Here is a 17,947-nt window from a genome sequence, read left to right as displayed (position 1 = left end):
AGAAGGTGCTAAAAAGAGAGGAGGAGAGGAGAGGTGGAGCTGAGGAGCCTTGACCAATCCCCAAATTGGATTGGCAGGGGGCGGGCCTTCTTAAATACCCAGGGTTAGCCCAGCCGGGAAGGATTTGTCGGGTGGAAGAGCTGGAGTGAGAGCCTGTGGAGGCTGTCAGGGCCCACAGGGAGCTCCCCAGTCTGGGGGGGGGGTGACCTTGGGCCTGGGCTCCGGTGCAGCCAGGAGGAGAAGAGATCCTGGAGGAAAGGCACATGAGAGAGCAAGGAGAGGACAGTGGGGGAGAGCACTACTAAGAGACTCCAGAGAGGACAACTGGTCGCAGCCAGGAGGGCTGGTGATTAAAGCACAGTCAGGAGGACTGGGGAGGCACACCTGAAAGAACTGGGAGTTTGCAGTTTGAGATGGGTGCAGAACCAGAAGAGTGGTCTGTAGGAAGGGCAATGGAAAGAGGCAGCTGCAGCCAAGAGGGCTGGCAGGGCCTGAAGAGTGTTTACTGGGATCAGTAGCTGAGTTGAGGACAGTTAGCACTATTTCTACATCATAGGGGCCCAAGGACCCTGCCCGCAAAAAGCAATTCACTGAGGCCTGGCTGAGTTAGTGTTAGGCCTAACCATGTGGTGCTAGTTGGTCTGGGAATCTGCAGCAAATGAAGAGGTCTTAAGCAAGAGTTGTGCTGGAGAGAAGACTGGAGTGTATATACAAGAGTGTATATAGTAGTCCCAAGTAAGTTATACTGAATCTTTCTGGGCATCCCATAATTTTCCTTTCCCATCCAAGTTCAATCCCCTTAATAAAAAAACAAAAAAACAAAGCTTATGAACTGTTCTATGTCTCTGAGTGCCTAAGAGATGAATGTCGGGCTGGACGGGGTGACAGGTGACCCACAATATTCAGCAACCGCTACGGGGGCATGGCTACAGTAATAAAATAGGTCTGCTTGGCAGTGTGGAGGCAAGAATTGTATTTTTAGAGGGCAGATTTATATTAGTTGAAGTCCTTGTGAGACTTAGTATTATGCCAAGGACCCTCCAGAGCTCGGCTAAGTTTTTTGAGAATTTCGGTGTCATCTGATTGCCAGGGTTGTAGGGGTCAGGGCCTGATTCTGTGTGTAGTTAAGGGGGATGAGCTCTTCCAGGGTGGAGGACAGGGATCTATTGTAGACAGAAATGGCTAGATTGGGACAGGACAGGGGTGAGATTTTTGTCATAGAGTTGGTCCATAGCAGAATAGAGTAGAGAGGGGCTCAAGTGGCAAAAGAGTTTAAGGATTAATACTCAGACTCCCAGAATGTCCCAGAATGGGTGTAAGATCTGGCATTCTCCAGAAATGTGCCCTCATGTGTTTACATCTCCAGTATGTGAAATGAACAGTGGGAAAGAGTTTGTGTCGTTTTTGAGGGATCAGGAGGCCAGGCATTTGTTTTTCATGGTTGAGGCCAGAAAATTTCCAAAGTCATATTGCCTACCATCTGGCTGCAGGAGGAGTAAGTAGAAAGTTATTGACATAAAGATGTTCCTAGACACACAACATCTTTTCTCTGTCGGTGATAGAAAAAACCTGCTGAGAGTATTAAGGGGCAATACCTGGGGAAAGGTTAGGCTGACAATGGGGTGCGTATGAATTCCTGCTTGAGGGAGACCCATTTGTTTAAAGATGCATTCATGCACTAATCTTAGACCTTAGGTTTTTAGTAGAACATTGTGGGCTGAGTGATTGAGTCAATGTGATTTGGATCCTCATCGGAATAGAACAAATTCCCTACATATTCCAAAATTGATAATTTTGGGATTTGTATGGGAATTTTTTGTACTAAATACGAAAACCAAGGGACTAAATGTAAACATCGGTTTTCTAAATCACTATCCAATACCTTTATGACCAGGGCTTTTTTTCTCAAAGAATAGGTGCAGGAACCCTCCCCGCCCAACTCCCGGCCCCCAACCACACCCAAACCCCACTCCCAGCCACACCTTCTTTAGAGGAGAGAAGTACTGCAGCACCAAATAACTGTAATAAGTTAAGGCTTAGGACTGCAAATTACAAAAGGTGCATGGTTCAGGAATATATAACACACAAAGTACAGGACTTGGGAATTTATAACACACGGCGCTCAGGACTGTGTATTGTGCAGTTGTGAGAAGTGCGTATCACACAGGGCGCAGAAAAAAAATCAGCAAACGGGACAGTGCTTAAATTCAATTACGAAGCGTTCCTTGTTCTCCGGAATATGCCGCATATAGCCCTGTGTAAAGAGTGCAGGGATCAGGAATATGTAACATAGAGGCCATCACACAGCGTGCAGTGGTAAAGTATATGTAATATGCAGTCTAGCATACAGATTGCAGGGCTCAGGACTGGAGTATGTAATGCAAAACCCATTGTACAGAGCACAGCATTCAGGAGTACCATCCTGGGGCCTTTAATACGTAGCATACAGCCATGTATTACATATTCTTGGTCACTGAACTCTGTATGCTTTAATGTCCCTCAGCAAATTTTCCTGGTCTTCCCCAAGCAAAAATCCCCCTTCCCTCAAGTATCCTACCCCCCCAAAAGTAACCATTAAACCCTCACCTCTGCACACCTCTTTGCTTACCTCGGTGTTCTCCTTCCACAGCTCAGCTCAGCAACCTTCATCCACAGCTCACCTCTTCTTTGCCCTGTCCACAGCTTCACTCTGCACCCCTATCCACAATTCACATTAGCACCCCCCCATCCACAATTCACCTTTGCCCCATCAACATCTTACTTCTGCACCCCTCCAACCACAGCTTACACCCCAGTACACAACTGCACCCCCATGCACATTATCTTTGCCCCCCTTCTGCACCACCATCTAAAGCTCACCCCAATCCACAGCTCTCACCTTTGCCACCCCTTGTGTTTCACCTCTGCACCCCCAACTTCCCTCACAGCTCTCACCTCTGCACAACCTGCCCCACCCTCCACAGCTCTCATTTTGCACAACCTGCCCTCCCCTCCCCATCTCTCACTTTGCACAACCTGCCTTCTGCAACTCTCCCCTCTGAACAAAGTTTCCCTCTCCCCAGTTCTCCTCTTCCTCTCTGCACAAATCTTCACCCCCCAGCTCTCCTCTCTGCTAAAATTCCCCCATCTCTACTCTCTGCATAAAACCTTCCCCCTCCACACTTTCCCAGTTCTCCTCTCTGCACACATCCCCCCCAGCTCCCTCTCTGCACAAGTTCCCCCCAGCTCTCCTCTCGAGACAAATCCGCCCAGCTCTTCTCTCGGTACAAATCCCCCCAGCTCTTCTCTCGGTACAAATCCCCCCAGCTCTTCTCTCGGTACAAATCCCCCCAGCTCTTCTCTCCGTACAAATCCCCCAGCTCTCCTCTCAGTACAAATCCCCCCAGCTCTCCTCTTGTTACAATTCCCCTCCAGCTCTCCACTTGGTATGATACCCCCCTCACTTTCACAGTTCTCCTCTCGGCAAAAAATCCCCCCAGCTCTCCTCCCTGTACAAATCCCCCCAGCTCTCCTCCATGTACAAATCCCCCCCAGTTCTCCTCTCCGCACACATCCCCCCAGTTATCCTCTCCGCACACACATCCCCCACAGTTCTCCGTTCTGCACACATCCTCCCAGCTCTCCTCTCTGCTAACCCCCCCTTTTTCAAGGTTCTCTTTGCACAAATCTTTCCCACTGTTCTCCTCCCTGTTTAAATCCCCCAGCTCTCCTCCATGTACACACCCCCCAGCTCTCCTCTCTTCTTACCCCCCCTTTCAAAGTTCTCTCTGCACAAATCTTTCCTCCAGCTCTCCTCTCTGCACAAATCCCCCCAGCTCTCCTCCATGTACAAATCCTCCCAGTTCTCTCCATGTACAAACCTCCCCAGCTCTCGTCTCTGCACCCCCCCCCCCAGTTCCCCTCTCTGAAAAAAATCCCCCCAGCTCTCCTCCATGTAACAGTCCTCCGAGCTCTCCTCCATGTAACAGTCCTCCGAGCTCTCCTCCATGTACACATCCCCCTAGTTCTCCTCTCTGCTAACCCCCCTTTCACTCTTCTCTCTGCACATGTCCCCCCCCCCCACACACACACACACTTTCACAGTGCACTCCTCTCTGCACAACTTCAGTCTCTGGAAATCCCTCACCTCTTCCACAGGCTTTTTTTTTATACAGCACAGTACAGAGAGCTCTGCCTACTGTAGCACAGAGCTAAGGAGGAGTTTCAGGGCTTCTCCGCTCCGTGCTAGAAATGTCTCAGTAGCGGCAGCAAGCGGGGACAGAAGCTGCCTCTCGAATCGGTTGCAATCTCGGTTGCAGTGCTGGGAGCTGAAGCACTCATGAGGGCCCTGGGTGCCCAGCGCTAACACAGAGAAGCCAGTAGAGGAAGTGAGCTGTGCAGAAAACTTCCTCTACTGGCTTCTGTGTTTCATGACAGGTTTGAGAGGAAAGGGCTGCCAGAGGTGCCGGGACGCTGTTCCGGCTGATCAAAAAGCCCTGTTTATGACCATTCTCTTACGTCACCCTCCCATTCCATAGCCCACGTCTTTCCTTATCTTAACAACTATCCCATTTAATTACCATTGCTGTGCATATGTGCTGCTTGGATTGACAAAAAGGAACTCCCATGAAAATCGAAATGTTAATGCAAATTTAAAAAAGTATCAAGGATACAGGTAGTATTTTTGGAAATACACTAATATGGCTACAGTCACCTCACGTCTATGTCGGGAAGCTTTGATCCTAAAAGTAATAGAGGAGAGTTGTTGCCTTAGGGTGCAAGAACCCCAGCTGGGGTTCCTGTGATTAGCTATGGGAGACAGCTCTATTGAAAGCCATCAAAGGCTGCTGGCTCCAGCAGCTAATCTCAGCCACTCACATGTAATCACTCATGCAGTGATCATATGGGAGTGATAGTCCTTGGATCCAGACTGCTGATCATCGCTGCACCCCGCTGGGGTTATCGTATCTAATCAAAGTGCAGGGTGCATTTGCAGATGTGAATGCATCCTTAGTGTTTTAAGTTTGGCACCTAGTGTTTGGGCTAGAGTTTTCTAAATAAGCTATTTTTGATACAATAGTGGCATTCTTTTGGGTGCTTTTTTATCCTATAGGATGCTCTGTTTAGTTAGCCACGAATGATGCTTTTGTGGGTTTCCCATGCATTCGTGGAAGGGATAGAGAGTAAGAAATGGGAGTCAAGTAGTAAGTAACTACCATAGCAGATTTTTTTTCAAGTTTCGGGTCTCAGATTTTATGTGTAGTGAAGCAAGAATATGGAAGATAACCCAGTAGCTCCACCTTTGAAAATAAGTTGAAACGTCCACTGAGGCTGGGTTCACACTGATGCGAATTGGAAGTGGTTTTCCGCGCATCCAATTCTCATGACAGGAGAGTGTGACCGGCTGCCAATAGAGCCGGTTCAGACATCTCCGGGGTGGCCGCGGAGCGCATTGCACAAGGGTGCTGTGTGTCTTTGGCTCAGTTTCAGGTCCAAAATCAGGCAAAAATTTGTGCCAGATTTGTCCCTGAAACGGAAAACACTGATGCACTGGACCCCTTCTGTGAGCCGTGTCCGCACACTGTGTGAACCCAGCCTGAAGCATTGATCTTGTTTATTGAACTGTTCTTCCCACAGATACGGAAGTTATAACTTAAAGTGGTAAGGTAAGGAAGAGCTTATGAACATGATGTCACCTTTCCCAATAGATTAATTGATTTTGGCAAAAAAAGTGGAGTTAGAGTCTACAAAATCACAAAGCTGACTCAATCCTGCTTGTCATGTGTGGGATAATAGGAATTATTTTTCTTCTTTAGGTTTTATTGCAATAAAACCAAATTCTGTGTTGTCATCTTTAAATGCCATATGATTACAGTAAATCAATTCAAACATATCGGTAACTGACTCTGTTTCCCACACAGGAGAAACTGAAAATGCTCCAGTAAGCAGCCTGCCAGCACAGATATACCAGGTAATTCTGAAATAAAACCCTACAAAATCATAATTTCATATTAAAAACGATAATTATTTTGCTTTTTAAATATCTAAAAGATCTATGAATATCTGTTTTTCTAGTGACAACTAAAGCACTGGCTTTTACCCTAAATGGTAAAACAGTTTAATTAAATTTTTGTACTGAGTAACTAGATTTATCGCTGGGAAATTTGTGTCCTTCGGAGTACTGCTCCACATCTTTTTTGGGCTAGTTCTAAATTAATCTGAGAATCTGCAGGTTGCAATTTAAGACTACATTCGAGACAGATATAAAAGACAGAAACGAATGCAGATATACTGTATATCCATTAAAGTATATCTGAACCCAAAAAATACAAAAAATGTATATAGTTACATAGTTACATAGTAGGTGAGGTTGAAAAAAGACACAAGTCCATCAAGTCCAACCTATGTGTGTGATTATGTGTCAGTATTACATTGTATATCCCTGTATGTTGCGGTCATTCAGGTGATTATCTAATAGTTTCTTGAAGCTATCAATGCTCCCCGCTGAGACCACCGCCTGTGGAAGGGAATTCCACATCCTTGCCGCTCTTACAATAAAGAACCCTCTGCGTAGTTTAAGGTTAAACCTCTTTTCTTCTAATTGTAATGAGTGGCCACGAGTCTTATTAAATTCTCTTCTGCGAAAAAGTTTTATCCCTATTGTGGGGTCACCAGTACAGTATTTGTAAATTGAAATCATATCCCCTCTCAAGCGTCTCTTCTCCAGAGAGAATAAGTTCAGTGCTTGCAACCTTTCCTCATAACTAAGATCCTCCAGACCCTTTATTAGCTTTGTTGCCCTTCTTTGTACTCGCTCCATTTCCAGTACATCCTTCCTGAGGACTGGTGCCCAGAACTAGACAGCATACTCCAGGTGCGGCCGGACCAGAGCCTTGTAGAGTGGGAGAATTATCGTTTTATCTCTTGCGTTGATCCCCCTTTTAATGCATGCCAATATTCTGTTTGCTTTATAATCAGCAGCTTGGCATTGCATGCCATTGCTGAGCCTATCATCTACTAGGACCCCCAGGTCCTTTTCCATCCTAGATTCCCCCAGAGGTTCTCCCCCCAGTGTATAGATTGCATTCATATTTTTGCCACCCAAATGCATAATTTTATATTTTTCTACATTGAACCTCATTTGCCATGTGGTCGCCCACCCCATTAATTTGTTCAGGTCTTTTTGCAAGGTTTCCACATCCTGCGGAGAAGTTATTGCCCTGCTTAGCTTAGTATCATCTGCAAATACAGAGATTGAACTGTTTATCCCATCCTCCAGGTCATTTATAAACAAATTAAATAGGATTGGTCCCAGCACAGAACCCTGGGGAACCCCACTACCCACCCCTGCCCATTCTGAGTACTCCCCATTTATCACCACCCTCTGAACTCGCCCTTGTAGCCAGTTTTCAATCCATGTACTCACCCTATGGTCCATGCCAACGGACCTTATTTTGTATAGTAAACGTTTATGGGGAACTGTGTAAAATGCTTTTGCAAAATCCAGATACGCCACGTCTACGGGCCTTCCTTTATCTAGATGGCAACTCACCTCCTCATAGAAGGTTAATAGATTGGTTTGGCAAGAACGATTCTTCATGAATCCATGCTGATTACTGCTAATGATATCGTTCTTATTACTAAAATCTTGTATATAGTCCCTTGCTGCATGCTGCAGCATTCCAGTGCCTAGATGTGGTGGCTGCATTAGTTCTCTTTTTTAGGTTTTTTTTTTTCCTTTGTTTTCACCTGGTAACTTTGCAAATAGCACACTCCCCACCTACTTCCTGGGTGGCTACTCTCATTCACGTATCTATGAAGGGATTCATTATTGTTACTAGGCTGCTCTCCAGATTTTTTTTTTCCAAAATCATTTTTATTAAATGTTTTCATATACAAGGAAGGAAACATATTTTTGTAGAACACATAACATGTGTACATGTATACATCTAGAAGTAAACAGTGGGGTACAGTCTGTTAGTCCAAGCAAGGTAGAACTCAGAGGAGAAATCAAGGAAGGAAGTACATTAGTTACTCACACTTTAGGATTTCAACCAAAACTTCCAGGCATTGTTAAATTTAGCAAGAGTGTTGTGTTTTAAGGCAGAAGTGTATTCATAATCTTTGATCAAGTTTATTTGGTGTTTAACATCAAATACATTTGGAATTAAAGAGCTTCTCCATTTGCGCATTATGAGTAACCTAGCAGCAAATAGAATATGCATCGTTATGGTTCTGAATTCGTACGGTAAGGATGCTAGTCCTATACTAAGAATAGCTAGGGATGGAGTAGGTTTAGTGATAATCCCAGTGATATCTGAAATTAAAGAGCATACTTTTCTCCAAAATGTGTGAATGTGTGGACATTCCTAGAGAATGTGTATTAGCGAACCCTTGGAGGAGCATCCTCTCCAACAACTGTCATCGCCAAGATTTGCGAATTTATACATTTGTACAGGAGTAAGATACCATCTATGGTGGATTTTTTGCGATAGTTCCCAATAATTAATACAGGTGGATGCTTTGTGGTTGTAATGTATGGCTGAGCACCATTGGGAATCTGAGAAAGAGGCCTGTAGATCCCTTTCCCATCTTTTGTAAGTTGATGTCTTAGTGAACTTGTCTTTGTTTTGTAAGAGATTGTACATTATGGTTATTCCTTTAGCTTTGGGGGAGTTTGAAGTCCAGAAGGACCATGCCTTGGTAGGAATTATGACTGATGGGGCAGGAATTTTTTTTCAGGTAGGAGGCTATACGTTTATATGTGTATGCACTTTGTGATGGTATTAGGTATCTAGTTTTAAGGGTTTGGAATTATGTATTAGTTCTTTCAGAGGGAGGCTTTTTATGTTTGACCAGTGTTTGAGAGACAGATCAGGGAGTAAGAAGTTGAATACCTCCACAGGGGGATATACTGATTGGGTGTGTTCTGTTAGGGATGTGTTTTGAAATAAGAAGTGCCATGCCTCAACAGTGGCCGCTATTGTTGGGTGTTCTGTTTTTTTGGGTTTTGGGTTATGTGAGTTTTCTGAGCTAGCAGAAGAGAGCTTAAATTGCCTCCAGGTACAAATGACTGCTTGATAAATTGCCATTGTTTGTGAAACAGAGGCGTAAACCAGTATTACAGCCATGTAGTAATCTTTTGTGTCTGGAAAGCTCATACCTCCTGCAATTTTGTGTTTTACAATAGTGGCATAAGAACAACAAGGTTTCTTACCTTGCCATATGGATGCGCTCAGTAACCTTTTAATAGCTTGGAAAAAAGATTTGGGGACCTGTATTGGTAGAGCACTATATAGGTACAAGAGTTTCGGAATTGTTATCATTTTAAAAGCTGCTGCTCTACCAGCCCAGGAGAGATAATGTTTGCTTAGTTCTTAAAGACCTTTCCTGCAAGTGTGTAGAAATGGCAGGTAGTTGCAGCTATATAAGTTTGAGGATGGAGATGTCAAGGATATACCTAAATAAGGCATTGAGGAGGATACCCATTGAAAAGGAACTGTAGATTGTAGATGCAATTTGGTAGATTTAGCAATGTGAACGCCAAGGACATTGCATTTGGAATCATTTACCTTGTAAAAAGAACATGCATTGAAGGTATTTAAGATTTTCCTTTACCAGGTAAGAGGCCGGATCAGTCAAAGTGAGAATTATGTCATCCGCAAACAGTGTGATATTAAATTTTTGACCTTTAATTTTGATTCCTGAAATTGAGTTTGAGGATCGGATTTTTTGAGCCAGGGGTTCCATCATTAGTGTGAAAATCAATGGAGACAGGGGGCATCCCTGTCTTGTTCCATTGCTGATGATAAAAGGGTCTGAAAAGACCCCATCTGAGAGAACTCGAGCATTGGGGTTAGAATACAAGGCTAGAATGGCCGATAATATATTGCCTTGAAATCCAAATTTGGCGAGAGTGTGTTTCAAATAACCCCAGTGAATCCTATCAAATGCCTTTTCGGCGCCTAAGGTAATGAATAGAGTTGATATATTATTTTTTTCAGTAAAATGTAAGAGATTTACTATTTTTCGTGTGGCATCTAGGGCTTTTCTGCCTAGCGTGAACCCTACTTGGTCGGGGTGTATTATGTGGGGCATAATGGGGGTTAATCTCTGAGCTATTAATCTGGCATACAATTTGAAGTCAGTGTTTAATAGAGAGACAGGGCGGAAATTTGAGGGGGTATCCGACTCCTTCCCTGGTTTGGGCAAGGTTACAATATTGGCAGAGAGCATTTCATTTGGGAATTGACCAGAGGACACAGCAGCGCTGAACATATCACAAATATGGGGGGTTAGGGTTTTGTTGAATAATTTATAATATTCGGCAGAGAAGCCGTCCGGGACCGGGGCTTTACCGTTGGGAAGTGTGGAAATAGCTTGGGAGATTTCTTGTATGGAGAATGGAGCGTTGAGGGATAACAGTTGTTCAGAGGAAAGTTTGGGAAGATTCATTGATACTAGAAAGTCTGATATGTCAGAATCCATGGGTTGTATTATGTTGGGGTCATCTTTTAAGTTCTATAGCGTGCGATAATATGCACCAAACACATTAGCTATATCTTTGGGGTAATCCACTTTATCTCCTGTAGAGGGATGTAGGATATGCAGAATTTTATTTTTGTTACACCTTTGTTTGATTTGGTTTGCTAACAGTTTACCATTTTTATTACTGGCTGTGTAGAAAGAAGGTTGTATTTTTAATAGTGACTTGGCGTGTTTGGCATTTAAGAAGGTTTTAAGGTCATTTCTGGCCATAAAAATGTTATCGCTATTGAAGTGCGTGGGGGATACTTTATTTATCTTTTCTAAGTGTTCAATTTTATTGAGTAGTTCTTCAGCTGCTGTGTCCTTTGGCACCTCGTTTGTGCATTCAGTTGAATTAGAACACCGCGAATAAACGCTTTGTGGGCTGTCCATAATGTAGCAGGATTGCTAGCTGTAGGCATATTAACGTTGAAGTATTCTGTCAGACGTTTTTGTATGAATGTCGTATTAGCAGGTATAGACATGAGGTAAGGATCATTTCTCCAGTTGGTGGCAAATGAGTGAGATGACTTGTCTCCTATACATATGGAGATGGGTGCATGATCTGACCATGTTATGGTGTGAATTTTTGTCTCAATGGCGTCTTGTAGGAGTTGTTTGTCTCCGACAAACAGGATCGATTCTTGAATAAATGCAATGTGGTTTTGAAAAGAAGATAAAGTCCTTTTCCATGGAGTGTTGGCATCTCCATATGTTAAATAAGCCATTGGCTTGGAGTAGCAGAGTCAGAGTAGATTTCCGGCATTGTATAGGAGAGGGTCCCTTAACCACTTCAGCCCCGGAAGGATTTACCCCCTTCCTGACCGGAGCACTTTTTACAATTTGGCACTGCGTCGCTTTAACTGCTAATTGCGCAGTCATGCAATGCTGTACCCAAACGAAATTTGCGTCCTTTTTTTCCCACAAATAGAGCTTTCTTTTGGTGGTATTTGATCACCTCTGCGGTTTTTATTTTTTGCGCTATAAACGAAAAAAGACCGAAAATTTTGAAAAAAAATGATATTTTCTACTTTTTGTTATAAAAAAAAATCCAACAAACTCAATTTTAGTCATGCATTTAGGCCAAAATGTATTCTGCCACATGTCTTTGGTAAAAAAAAATGTCAATAAGCGTATATTTATTGGTTTGTGCAAAAGTTATAGCGTCTACAAACTAGGGTACATTTTCTGGAATTTACACAGCTTTTAGTTTATGACTGCCTATCTCATTTCTTGAGGTGCTAAAGTGGCAGGGCAGTACAACCCCCCCCCCCAAATTACCCCATTTTGGAAAGTAGACACCCCAAGGAAATTGCTGAGAGGCATGTTGAGCCCATTGAATATTACATTTTTTTGTCCCAAGTGATTGAATAATGATAAAAAAAAAAAAATTACAAAAAGTTGTCACTAAATGATATATTGCTCACACATGCCATGGTTATATGTGAAATTGTGCCCCAAAATACATTTAGCTGCTTCTCCTGAGTATGGGGATACCACATGTGTGGGACTACCTATCACAGTTTTGAAGGCCATGACCCCATGACCCCATTTTGGAAAGTAGACACCCCACGCTATTTGCTGAGAGGCATGTTGAGTCCATGGAATATTTTATATTGCGGGAAAATTACAAACTTTTTTTTTTTTTTTTGCACAAAGTTGTCACTAAATTATATATTGCTCAAACTTGCCATGGGCATATGTGGAATTTACACCCCAAAATACATTCTGCTGCTTCTCCTGAGTACGGGGATACCACATGTGTGGGACTTTTTGGGAGCCACGTACGGGGCCCCGAAAACCAAGCACCGCCTTCAGGATTTCTAAGGGTGTAAATTTTTGATTTCACTCCTCACTACCTATCACAGTTTTGAAGGCCATAAAATGCCAAGATGGCACAAAACCCCCCCAAATGACCCCATTTTGGAAAGTAGACACCCCAAGCTATTTGCTGAGAGGCATGTTGAGTCCATGGAATATTTTATATTTTGACACAAATTGCGGGAAAATTACAAACTTTTCTTTTTTTTTTTTGCACAAAGTTGTCACTAAATGATATATTGCTCAAACTTGCCATGGGCATATGTGGAATTACACCCCAAAATACATTCTGCTGCTTCTCCTGAATACAGGCATACCACATGTGTGAGACTTTTTGGGAGCCTAGCCGCGCACGGGACCCCTAAAACCAAGCACCGCCTTCAGGATTTCTAAGGGTGTAAATTTTTTATTTCACTCCTCACTACCTATCACAGTTTTGAAGGCCATAAAATGCCAAGATGGCACAACCCCCCCCCCCCCCCAAATGACCCTATTTTGGAAAGTAGACACCCCAAGCTATTTGCTGAGAGGCATGTTGAGTCCATGAAATATTTTATATTTTGCCACAAGTTGCGGGAAAATGACAAACTTTTTTTTTTTTTGCACAAAGTTGTCACTAAATGATATATTGCTCACACAGACCATGGGCATATGTGGAATTGCACCCCAAAATACATTCTGCTGATTCTCCTGAGTACGGGATTACCACGTGTGTGGGACTTTTTGGGAGCCTAGCCGCGTACGGGGCCCCGGAAAACCAATCACCGCCTTCAGGATTTCTAAGGGCGTAAATTTTTGATTTAACTCCTCACTACCTATCACAGTTTCGAAGGCCATAAAATGCCAAGATAGCACAACCCCCCCCCCCCATGACCCCATTTTGGAAAGTAGACACCCCAAGCTATTTGCTGAGAGGCATGGTGAGTATTTTGCAGCTTTCATTTGTTTTTGAAAATGAAGAAAGACAAGCAAAATGTATTTTTTTTCTTTTTTCAATTTTCAAAACTTTGTGACAAAAAGTGAGGTCTGCAAAATACTCACCATACCTCTCAGCAAATAGCTTGGGGTGTCTACTTTCCAAAATGGGGTCATTTGGGGGGGGTTGTGCCATCTGGGAATTCCATGGCCTCCGAAACTGTGATAGGCAGTGAAGAGTGAAATAAAAAATTTCCACCTTTAGAAAGCCTGAAGGCGGTGCTTGGTTTTAGGGGTCCTGTATGCGGCTAGGCTCCCAGAAAGTCTCACACATGTGGTATCCTTGTACTCAGGAGAAGCAACAGAATGTATTTTGTGTAAGTTCACATATTCCCATGGCATGTTTGAGCAATATATCATTTAGTGACAACTTTGTGCAAAAAAAAAAAAAAAAGTGTCTTTTTCCCACAACTTGTGTCACAATATAAAATATTCCATGGACTCGACATGCCTCTCAGCAAATAGTTTGGGGTGTCTACTTTCCAAAATGGGGTCACTTGGGGGGGGGGGGGTTTGAACTGTCCTGGCATTTTATGCACAACATTTAGAAGCTTATGTCACACATCACCCACTCTTCTAACCACTTGAAGACAAAGCCCTTTCTGACACTTTTTGTTTACATGAAAAAAATTTTTTTTTTTTGCAAGAAAATTTCTTTGAACCCCCAAACATTATATATTTTTTTTAAAGCAAAGGCCTTACAGATTAAAATGGTGGGTGTTTCATTTTTTTTTTTCACACAGTATTTGTGCAGCGATTTTTCAAACACATTTTTTTGGGGAAAAAACAAACTTTTTTAAAATTTTAATGCACGAAAACACACTATATTGCCCAAATGTTTGATGACATAAAAAAGATGAAAAAGACATGGATACCAAACACGACATGCTTTAAAATTGCGCACAAACGTGCAGTGGCGACAAACTAAATACATTTTTAAAAGCCTTTAAAAGCATTTACAGGTTACCACTTTAGATTTACAGAGGAGGTCTACTGCTAAAATTATTGCTCTTGATCTGACCTTCGTGGTGATACCTCACATGCATGGTGCAATTGCTGTTCACATTTGACGCCAGACCGACACTTGCGTTCGCCTTTGCGAGAGAACAGGGGGGGACAGGGGTGCTTTTTTCTTTTTTTTTCTTTCTTTTTTTTTTTTCTTTTTTATCTTATTTTTAAACTGTTCCTTTCATTTTTTTGTAATCATTTTTATTGTTATCTCAGGGAATGTAAATATCCCCATGATAGCAATAGGTAGTGACAGGTACTCTTTTTTGAAAAAAAAGGTGTCTATTAGACCCTAGATCTCTCCTCTACCCTCAAAGCATCTGACCACACCAAGATCGGTGTGATAAAATGCTTTCCCAATTTTCCAATGGTGCTGTTTACATTCGGCGAAATCTAAGTCATAAAATGCTCATAGCTTACGGTTTCTTAGGCCATAGAGATGATTGGAGCCATTCTGCTCTCTGATCATCTCTATGGTCAGCTGGCTGAATCACCGGGCTGCATTTCTCAGGTTCTCTGTTGGGACAGGAGAGCCAGAGAAAAACAAGGAAAATGGTGTGGGGGGGTGCATCCCCTCCCACTGCTTGTAAAAGCAGTCTAGAGGCTAATTAGCCACTAGGATTGCTTTTACATGAAATCCGGCCACTGGCTGAAAATAATGATACCAAGATGATACCTAAACCTGCAGGCATCATTCTGGTATAACCACTCAAAGTCCAGCAACATACCAGTATGTTGCTGGTCCTTGTTGGGCATACATTGTAAACTTTTTTTTCACGCAGCCTGTGGGCTGAACAAAAAAAGAGATTGATATGGGTATGCCCACCATTAGAATACCTCCCTTCATCCACCCACTATTAATGATGGGCATACATGCACCGTTTATATATGCCAAAGCATGGGGGCATCCACCCGCAAAAGGTAGGAGCAAATCGCTCTTCCGCCCCTGCTGCCCCCATCCTTCGGCATATATGCTCTTTTTTTTTAACTGTGGTGGTGAAATCACCTCCGACAGCGCTGGAGTCACTGCTTTATGTATCGTGGGAGCAAACGCTGTTGCTGTCAAGATAAATAAATCCGCTCTGCAGCTGAACGGCGTACCTGAAAACAAAAAAATGGTTAACAATAAAACACAGTAAACAGTGAAGTATAAAAAAAATTGCATACCTATAAAGCAAACATGGTAAAACAAAATTACAATAAAACATTGCAGAATAGAATACAGTAAAAAAGAGCAGAACAATAGAGAGAGAAAAGAGAGAACAATAGAACAACAACCTTTTTTTTTTATTATATATATATATATATATATATATATATATATATATATATATTTTTTTTTTTTTTTTTTTTTTTCTTTACACTTTTTTTTGTAACTGTAACTTTTGTAACTGTAACCGGTTCCAGGTTCGGGTCTCTCAAAATGCGATGGCATCTTGGGAGACCCTGTGAAAGTGTGCCTAGTCTGTGCAGTGCTGTACCCTATGCTAATACTCAACTAGTGTATGGTAGCATTCAAAACATTCACCAATGCAAAGACCAGGATTGTCAGGACAGGAGGGACAATAATAGCGGTTGTCACGCCTATATCCGCGTTTGCTGCAGACACGACATCTTTTTTGGGGGGTTCATTGGGTAGGGGTACTCGGAAGGACATAAAGAAAATGCCTCTCATGCAGCCGGCTTACTGCATTTGGTTGGGGAAGGTGAGGTGGAGCACCGTCTGGAAACAGAAGGGCTCTGACAATCTCTTCCTGGAATTTAAGGAAGGATCCAGTCTGTCCTGAAGCGATGGTATAGCATATGAGCATTCAGCAAAGCCAATTGAAATAAATAAACAGACACTTTCTTGTACCAGCGTCTGGCCTTATGGGCAATTAGGTACGGCGCCAACTGGTCGTTGAGGTCCACCCCTCCCATATTTTGGTTATATTCGTGGACACAGAGGGGTTTCTCCACAACACTAGTCGCCGTAGTAATTTGGACCGTCGTGTCTGCATGAAGGGAGGTAAGAACGAAAACATTCTTATTATCCCTCCACTTCATAGCGAGCAAGTTATTACACTTGAAGCAGGCTCTCTCCCCCAGCCTAAGATGGGAATCTACAAGCCGCTGGGGAAAGCCCCAGCGATTAGGTCACACGGTGCCACATGCTCCAATCTGCTGATCAAACAAGTGACTAAAAAGTGGCACGCTCGTGTAATAATTGTCCACATATAAGTGGTACCCCTTTCCGAATAAGGGTGACACCAAGTCCCACACTATCTTGCCAGCGCTTCCTATGTAGTCAGTGCAGTTTGTTGGCTCTACGTGGCTATCTTTTCCCTCGTAAAACATAAAACTACATGTATAGCCTGTGGCCCTGTCACAGAGCTTATACATCTTGACTCCGTATCTGGCACGCTTGCTGGGAAGGTACTGTTTGAATGACAAGCGGCCAGAAAACTTAATCAGGGACTCATCAACGCAGACAACTTGATGGGGAGTAAACAAGTCTGCAAAACGTTGGTTGAAGTGGTTTACGAGGGGCCGGATTTTGTAGAGCCGATCATATCCAGGGTCTCCACGAGGACGACAGAGTTCACTGTCATTGAAGTGCAAGAACTGCAAGATCTGCTCGTATCGTGCCCTGGTCATGGAGGCAGAGAACAAGGGCAAGGACAAGGGCAACAAGGGTGAATTAGGTCAGTGGACCAATATGACCGCAACTCACTCTTTTTAGTTATGCCCATGTTGAGGGAAAGGCCCAGAAAGAGCTTAAATTCGGAAACCGTAATTGGTCTCCAATCTCTGGCAAGGGAGGACTGGGGAATAGTGGCGATGTGTTGACCAGCGTACAAATTGCTTTGGTCCACAATAGATCTATAGAGATCTTCGGTGAAAAACAGCGAATAAAAATCAAGTGACATAAAATCAACTGTTTCCACCTGAATGCCGGGTTGGCCAGTGAATGGGGGAAGTACGGGTGCTGCAGAAGTGGTGGGTTCCCAATTAGGATTGGCGAATGCAGCAGGAAAGGCAATATGGGCACGACGGGCCTGTGTTCGTCTTCTTGGTGGCAGTGGGACACTACTTGTGCTTGCCACCTCACCAGCTTGAACTGCACTTATGGGACTCGCCACGTCACCACGTGATACTGCAGTGCTGGATTGACTACGACCAGGGTGTACTAGGCCGCTGGTGCTTGCCAGTTCACCAGAAGGAATAGCAACGCTAGTACTGCTCTGCTCCATACGAGGGACCTGCGGTTCTTGCACATCAACGACAGAAGAAGTTCGGGGTCTGGTACGCCTGACCTTGGCAGGGACCACAACTCGTCAGAGCTATCTGTCATGGAACCACTGTCCTCTACAGGATCGTATTCTGAGCCTGAATCTGACAGATGAGTGACTTCCTCTTCACTATCTGTCATACTCAGAAACGTGTAGGCCTCTTCACTAGTGTACCTTCTATTTGCCATTTTGGGCTCTAAATTTAGTGGTACACTAGTGAGACTCACAGGTAAAAAAGCTCCTGACTGTTAGCGACTGTATCAAAAGGCTACCAAAAAACTGTTAGCGATCACAGGGATCAGGCCGGACTCTGCGGACGCTGCAGTTATGTGTGTTTAGTGTTTTGTAAGTGACAGTGATCGATC

General features: G+C 43.4%; 1 protein-coding gene across 3 annotated transcripts in view; it reads left to right on the top strand.

Moving 5' to 3' along the window:
- The window catches only part of ARHGEF33 (Rho guanine nucleotide exchange factor 33), a 583,069-nt gene that overhangs the window by 162,656 nt on the left and 402,466 nt on the right, over positions 1-17,947 (top strand). For all 3 annotated transcript variants that reach the window (XM_073627670.1, XM_073627671.1, XM_073627672.1), the window contains one exon: positions 5,901-5,950. In XM_073627670.1, the coding sequence (XP_073483771.1) occupies positions 5,901-5,950 (50 nt within the window). The remainder of the gene's footprint in view (positions 1-5,900; positions 5,951-17,947) is intronic.

The sequence above is a fragment of the Aquarana catesbeiana genome, linkage group LG04, assembly GCF_042186555.1.
Source record: "Aquarana catesbeiana isolate 2022-GZ linkage group LG04, ASM4218655v1, whole genome shotgun sequence".
In the NCBI taxonomy this organism is placed as follows: domain Eukaryota; kingdom Metazoa; phylum Chordata; class Amphibia; order Anura; family Ranidae; genus Aquarana; species Aquarana catesbeiana.
Note: the sequence above shows the minus strand (reverse complement) of the source record. Positions and strands in the feature narration are given on the sequence as shown.